This window comes from Sardina pilchardus, chromosome 12 (assembly GCF_963854185.1).
Source record: "Sardina pilchardus chromosome 12, fSarPil1.1, whole genome shotgun sequence".
Classification (NCBI taxonomy): Eukaryota; Metazoa; Chordata; class Actinopteri; order Clupeiformes; family Clupeidae; genus Sardina; species Sardina pilchardus.
The window spans coordinates 4,278,660-4,286,934 of NC_085005.1; the positions used below are offsets into that span (position 1 = coordinate 4,278,660).

At 41.1% G+C, this 8,275-nt stretch overlaps 1 protein-coding gene across 1 annotated transcript in view; it reads right to left on the reverse strand.

The window, feature by feature from the left end:
• The window catches only part of LOC134098470 (uncharacterized), a 1,568-nt gene extending 568 nt beyond the window's left edge, over positions 1 to 1,000 (reverse strand). The window contains exons 1-3 of the mRNA XM_062551522.1: positions 891 to 1,000; positions 139 to 453; positions 1 to 53 (exon numbers count right to left, since the gene is read on the reverse strand). The exon at positions 1 to 53 is cut by the window's left edge and continues 61 nt beyond it. Coding sequence (XP_062407506.1) covers positions 1 to 53; positions 139 to 453; positions 891 to 960 — 438 coding nt within the window. The 5' untranslated portion in view covers positions 961 to 1,000. The remainder of the gene's footprint in view (positions 54 to 138; positions 454 to 890) is intronic.
• Positions 1,001 to 8,275: the final 7,275 nt, after the last annotated feature.

The following is an 8,275-nucleotide window of genomic DNA, read 5'->3' on the forward strand; positions in this document are numbered from 1 at the left end:
TATGTTGAACTGCCCAACGTTTACACCACTGGTTGAGGTTATGGGACTGGGCACTACAGTGGAGAGTTAGAGGTCTTTACTATAATACTTTATTAATCAGATTTATCAATGACTTTTAAGTGCAATACTGGCAATCACCTCTCTGCTGGTCCATATCAGATTGCAGAGGAACTGGCACATGAACTGATCCAAATACTGGTATTAAGAGAGGAATTATTTCGACTGGCATAAGGACTTCATCAACATTTTCCTGATAAAGGTATCCCTGGTCTTCATCAGCATGGTCCTGATAGAGGTCTCCAAGGTCTTCATCAACATTGTCCTGAAAAAAAACTGCTGGGTCTTCATCAACATCGTCCTGATAAAGACCTGGGTCTTCATCAACATTGTTCCGGAAAAAGGCTTCTGGGTCTCCGGCTGCCCGAAAGTCTTGTATGGCATAGTTATGATCACCTTAAGACACACACACACACAAACACACACACACACACACACACACACACACACACACACACACACACACACACACACACACACACACACACACACACACACACACACACACACACACACACACACACACACACACACACACACACACACAGATGGGAATGTCAGTACACAATTACTGTACAATACTCAAAGCTACAGGCATCAAATATACTGATGACGTTGCCAATGGTGTGAGAGGGCTCTATATTAGCCCCATGTCTTCCATTACTGTGAGTTTATTGGCACTTCTAAGGCTGGAGTGCCTGGCACTGTACTGTACATGACCTCAGATAAGAAAGAAGCAACAAAACCAATGTAACTTGGAATGAAAGCATTGATTATCACTTCAAAAGTGCTTGCTATGGATATTAAATAACAAATTGAATGGGTTGACTCACCTGCCATATTTTCAGATTCCTTTTTGTCTTTGTAGAGAAAGAAATGTCTGAATAGACATATATTTAGCATAAAGTATAGATATTATAGATATGAATCGTGGCTGCTCTCCAGAACTCTCTAAGTGCTGCTCTTTGAAAATGAGATTTTAAGAAATGCCTCACAGCAGAGAATATTCTACAGGTAATGACATCACAATCTCAAGGTAAAAAAGCAATGCATGTTGGTTACTGTTGCTGTGGAAAGACCTGAAAAATGGTATATCGGCCTGTGACATAGAAAATGTGTGTGTGTGTGTGTGGGGGGGGGGGGGGGGGGTGCTGGTAGTGTTCAGTAGGCCAGAATGAAGGATTTCAATTTAATTATGGCCTTTTAAGAAAATGTATTTCTTGATTTGTAATTTTTGGGAAGTGATGGTACCAACATCGACAGACCCTGAGTTAGTTTTAGGCTTGCGTTTAAAAAAAAAAAAAAACCTTCTGGTTTAAGCCACTGAATTAGTTAAGTCCAGTTTTATGTACAACCACAAATAGCACACGTTGTCCCTGACTCTATACAGTAAATAATAATCCGAGAAATACTTGGCCTCTTAGCACACAAAATACTATTTTTTAGCGTGCAGTAGCCTGAAAGTTGTCAGTTCAATTCCCGGCCTTCAGTGTTGTGCCCTTGAGCAAGGCACTTAACCCCAAGATGCTCCAGAGACTATAGTCTCTTGTAATATACAAAGATACAAGGAGGTTTATTTGTAACATAAATAGAAATACTAACATAAAACATAGTTACATTTTGTTTGGCGTTCAGCTTTTTCTGTGTGAGTGTTTCTGTGCGAGTGTGAGAAGAAAGATAAAGAAATGTTTTTTTTTTTTTAAAAAAAACAGCAAGAGAGAGTACATTGACATGTATGTCACTTTGGACAAGAGAAAGTGTCTGCTACATGAAATGTAATGTAATGTACTGATAATAGCCTAACCCTTAACATATGGCAGTCCCCCATGATAGTCTCTTTTCTCATTCTCTTTGCTTACCCAAGCAGCTTGCCTCACACTTATTACAGCTCCTCTTCTGGCATTCATAACACTTCTCATTCATCATATTCACCCCTCTAGACCTAATGATGTTTTAGATATTTCACTTTCCCTTGAATTTGACATATTCTCCTGCACTGTATCCTCATAATCACATAGCCTATCCTACAGGAGGGTACACCTTTAGTGCTTACAAATGATAATAAAAAGCACTTCACTTTCCCCACCATCAGTTCACGTCCAACAGCCACACTCATAGTGTTAGTATCTGTCTACTCTGTACTGCGTCTACCTTTTCCCATATTCCTAACCCCTCTCTCCTGCGTCTTCTTCTCCTCTGCCCCCTTCTCGTCTCTTTTTCTGATCACCATGTGTTCAAATACATCTGCTTGCTTGTCAGAAAGTAAACAGACAAAAAAAGCGCAGCCAACAAACAAAACCGCTTTTAACTATTTTGCCAGCGATGCAGACAAACACAATCAGCTCGACGCGCTTCACACATCAAAGAGTCTGCGGCGCTCTGATGGCAGGAGGCAGTTAGAGCTGCCCCGTATCAGAGACAGCTGTCGTGAAAACAGATGCCAAGACGACAACGCTTTTGCTCCCTCAGTGTGTATGATTGGCTGATTAGGTGACTCCTCTAGCCCCGGCTTTGCTATTGATCTTAGACAACAACAGGGCTTTGTTTCTCTCGCGTGCACACACACCGCCGCGCTGCGCGCTCTTCCTCTCTCCGCTTGTGTGACTGTCGGACTCATTAGTGCAGAACTCCCTCCGCCGCCGCCGCCTCCCTGGTGATCCGACACGCTCGCGTCAGCTGCTGACACTTCTGAGCGGGCGGCTGGAGCAGCTGGTGCCGTAACTACGCTGTCGCTTTCCAAAAACGTCCCTCGTTTCATCTGGAGGATGTGATTAGCGTAAGCTTTGCTATCTGCTGCTCCCAAGATATGGCCTCTCTGCTGCCACTGGGAGCTAGGCCCTGCAACTGTCTTCGAATAGCCTACCAGTAGCCTACTCACTCTACGAAGGCAGAGCAACATCAAGACCACATAAACCAAAATCGGGCACCTGAGGTGGAGACACCTCGTATCGGAAAACTACCAAACTGTTAAACTGTTTCAGAGCCTTTAAAAATGATATCAGATTAGTAAACAGAATATGAATGGTTGCTGAATGAGCAATGTAGATATTGCATTAAAGATCAGCATTTATTTCTAAAACGGCCATTTACAATATTAATGATGAAGACCATAGTCTAAGTGAGCCCAAATTGGGGTAAACGGTAGTTTATATAGCCTACATTTCTTCGAATTTCTTTTCATTCCTTTAATTCAAATTTAAATTGTAGATCCTGTTTTTCACCTCAATTTTAGGAGTCATTCTCAATTCAATTCTGAATTTTGCACAACTCTGGTTGTTACAGTGCCAGCAGGTCTGCCCACACAGAGAGCAGAATGAACTCAAATTGTTGATGTGACAAAATTCAAAATATATATGTTTGGTTTACAACAGGGACTTCAATTTGAATGAGCAGGTGGACAGAAAATAAAAGTCCCGTGTAGGCCTATTTATTTTGTCTGTGGACTAAACACATGTGATATCAATAGTTAACTGATTTACCAGCTGAAGAGTTTTAAAGCAAATATTTGGTAAGATTGAAATTGGACCTGGGCTCAGAGGCAGTAATCATCAAGATTATGAACTCACAAAGAGCTGTTCAGAATTCATGAATTTGTTTTGCTAATTCAGGTAAACTCTGTAGGACAAAACACGCAGAATTTTTATTTTAAAAGGACCTTTTTTTTTTAAAAGGATTTTTTTTTTTAATATTACAGTTTTTCTCGATTGTTGACACACATTTTCTGAAAACATGCCTCATACTCTCAGAACTCTACACACATATCCAAAAACACACACACAATGGACAAAACTCCTCAATTCTCCTGCAAAATGAAACTTTACCTTCAAAACAATGTAGGCCCTACTTTCTCCTCAAAATGGTCTTTTGTTCTCAAAAGACACACACAAACCATCATATGTCAAGACATTTATAAGGACCAGTTGAACACTGATGTGCTCAGTGTAAAACACTGCGATGAATTGAAAACACTTCTTCTCCATTCATCATAATTACTTGGGCCTTTTTTTGTGTTACATTCAAGGCCGTAACCAGGATTTTTAAAATACCGAGGTCAGGGCCATCGCTAGAAATTTTGGGCACCCCAAAATTTGGGGGGTTCTTCCGAGCGCTCTGATCATTTTGCCAACGACATAGATTTGTTCATTGTATAACATGTTTTGTTCATAACTTGAACCAACACACTTTTCCACAATATTCTTTTTGTAAAGCCTCAAGAGCCTTTTCCCAAACTGACTTTGGTTATTTAAACTGGACCCTACTCCATCTGTGATTAAGAATGCTCTGCATCTCCTCATCAGTGTAGGGAATGCTGCATATAAACTGGAGGGTCATAGCTAGGGTTGGCAACTATGAGAAAATAACATAAGGAACATTCAATGTGAAATGGAGTGCAGGGGCGTGGAGATATTAACTTATTTAAGTTGAGGCCTGGTTATGGCAGACTTTGGGGTCATTGGGCTCACCTACACGTACCTACACCCCACCCCCCATCAAATCATCATTATGATGATCATTATCACAATTATACTATGCTATATTGTTAGACATGCACTTTCACTTCAAAGCAGTCAATGTTTGAAGTGCCAAAATTGTTCACAAAAAGTTTGTGAAAACTATGCACATGTTAACATGTCATACACATCAGAGGCAGGCATTGTTTTGGGATGTTCCCTCATACAAGCATATCATACTCTGATAGGCGAATGGAGAAAAAATGGATATGGTTTATAATGAAATTTCATTAGAATGCCTGAATGCAAGGATTCAGGGAACACAATACCAACTTTGGTCTATGGTAAACGGCCGTCCAGGCGAAAATCTGGAGATCTTTAAATGAAAGACTAAATCTTCTGACCATGTTCAAATTTGACAAAACAATACTCAATCCTTGATAAAGTATCTATTAACAAGTATTGTAGCCTACAGTCTCTGCTCTGTTTTTATGGGAGTTGCGAGAATCCACGTTGTTCTATTAAATGTCGTTAAATAGCCTAATTATAGCCTTCCAAAAGGTTGACGCAGAGCTTTGCCACCAACTTTAGGCTATAGTTTCAGTTTCTGTCACGCAAACGCGTACTCATACACGCATGCATTCAATGAACGTTCATACCACCACTTAATTGTATGGCTCTATGTTTAATCACATCAAATTAGCAAGCATTTCCTCCTGATTGCAGCAACGTTTGCTTTCTTTTTCTGTCGGTCCGCGGTTGTTTGCGCAGCAAATTATCAGGTGAAGCACCGGGCCTAATTTCACTATATGCCTCGCTGACCAGCAGTCTCCACGTTGCGCGGCCCATAGTTTGAGAAACTTTGCACAAGTGTCTAGCCTGGCTAACGCCTCCCACTTCTCAAATGAGACGTGGTCTGGCAACCAGACGTTCATTTTCTCGTATTTGAAAAAATGCCCAGATCCGTTCATTGGGCGCCACGGATGTCTATCAAATGCGCATAGCTCACCCAACTCGTTCGTATGCAACGCTAAGGGCTGCCGTAAATCCTTTGGCGTCGAATGTAGACGCAAGAGGGCAACGGAAACTTCTCGGATGTTCTGTGATTGGTTCGCCAACATCAGGCGAACATTAGGGCGTTAGTTTCCAGACTGGCTTAGCAGCGGGATTGAAATCACCGCGCAAGGCAGTATGGGAAAACCCAGGCTAACAAGTGTCACTACTAGGGTGTATAGCCTATGTTTAGGTTTTTTTGTGTGTTTTTCATTGTAGCGTGTGTGCATTGAGCAGTTTCTTAAAATACGGAACAAAGAGCGTTCCGTATCAGTTCAATACGGAAGAAGACTTTAACGTATAACCCTTATAAAACGAAACTTGAAGAAAAAAATACCGAGGACATGACCTCGGTGTCCTCAATGGTACTGTAGTTACGGCCATGACTACAAACAATACTACAAACAGTAGATAAGCTGATACAGTAAGTTGATATGCTTACCCTATCAATATTTTGAAATATCTCATTGTTTTCGATTATTTTTCTTTGTATTTGCCGTGATTTTATGGTGTTTTCTTCTAGGACTCAATGCTCATGATTTCAGTTTCCTGTTCAGGAGGGGTCATCCCTATGTTCCCCAGGTCCTATGTTCCCCAGGTCCTATGTTCCCCGCTCGGGGAACATAGGACCCTTTTTCAGAAAAAGGGTCCTATGTTCCCCATTTTTTCCCAAAAGGGTCCTATGTTCCCCGGTTGCAATACAAACAGGGGATCATAGGACCCTTTCTCTGAAAAAGGGTCCTATGTTCCCCAGGTCTCCCGGGGAACATAGGACCCTTTTTTTGAAAAAGGGTTCTATGTTCCCCGCTGTGAGAAACTGAACTTTACCAGTCTCACCCACTGCATCCCTCTTTGATTGTAAAATGTTTTGTGAGTGGTAGGTGAAAGACTCTCCTGTGAGGCAGAGTAAGTGAGTATTAGATAGATAGATAGATAGATAGATAGATACTTTATTGATCCCCAAGGGGAAATTAAATTCAATTAGGCTAATACTTTAACTGTGCATTGTTTGTGCTATTTTTGTTGGTAAAATTATCATGACCGCCCTACAGCGCAGGTTTAGTCAGATTTTTTTTTTTTTTTTTCCATGCGCAATTGTCAGTCAAGGATTCCCGGGACCGGGGTGCACGACAACTTGTTGGACATGTTGGACCAACTTTTTTTGTATGTTGGTCTTAAATGACCATATCAACCCATCCCATAACCACTCATTTCATGTATAGAGCCACCTAGTTAAAAATGAAAAAGCAAAATTGAGGCATTGTAATTGCAGGTATCTTTGGTTGACAGGTTCAAAACTGCACAGAAAATTACGACACCCTCTGAATGAATGCCAAGTTTTGTGTAATTGAGGTACGATACAATAAATTAATATGTGTACATTTAGCGACTGTACACTATGCACACGCACGCATAAACACATAAAGATACATGCACACACATGCAGGCACACACACACACACACACACACACACACACACACACATACATGTACATGTATACAGTGGGGAGAATAAGTATTTGACCCCATGCTAAAGTTGACTAAAAAGAGGAATATGAAATACCCTTTTCAAAATGTATCTTAATGCCTTAATTAAACAAATGAGTACAAATCCAACCTTTAAGGACATACATTTTCTTTGTGAATGAAGAATGTATCATAAATAGATAAATAAATGGTTTCCTTAAAACACAGGGGCATAAGTATTTGACTCCTATGTTAAATTCCCATAGCAGGAAGATTTTACATATGTTTTAATTTTTAAAGGCCAGTTATTTCATGGATCAAGTTTCCCTTTGCCTTTGGAATCAAAATAGCCCCACATCATCACATAACTCATTGAGCTTAATGCAAATCAAACAGGCTAATAGGCCTAGGCTAACTGAAAAAAAACACCATGCCAATCTCTAGGTATGGTGAAGGCTATGTGGTGATGTGGGGCTATTTTGATTCCAAAGGCAAAGTAAAACTTATCAGGATGCATAGTATCCTGGAAATAACTGGCCTTTAAAAATAAAAACATATCAAAAATCTCTCTGCTTCTATGGAAATTTACCATAGGAGTCACTATGCCCCTATGTGTTTCAAGGAAAACATTTATTTATTTACGATATATTCTTCATTCTACCCTCCTTCGGGGGTCCAGTTGAGTTGGCGACGGATCAAAACGAAAAACAATGGTTCCATGCTATGCTTGTGGGTCTACATGCGCACCAAGTTTCATGCACCCCGGTCTTTCAGTGGCCCGGGACTTCTTGACGGAAAATTGCGCATGTGAACCCCCCCCCCCCCCAAATCTGACCAGCCTGATCTCAAAACTGACCTACCCACCGCTTCACTGTGTGGCGGTCATAATAATAGACTGGGGAACATAGGACCTTTTTTAAAAAAAAGGGTCCTATGTTCCAACCTTTGTATGGGACCGGGGAACATAGGACCTTTTTTTTAAAAAAGGGTCCTATGTTTCCCCGGTCTCCTGGGGAACATAGGACCCTTTTTTTGAAAAAGGGTTCTATGTTCCCCAGTCCCATACTAAGAGGGGAACATAGGACCCTTTTTGGGAACAGTGGGGAACATAGGACCCTTTTTTTAAAAAAGGGTCCTATGTTCCCCGGTCCCATACAAAGTGGGGAACATAGGACCCGGGGAACATAGGTACGCTCCCGTTCAGGAGACAGAAGCCCTTGTGTTGGTAATCTTTAAGCTGCCAAAC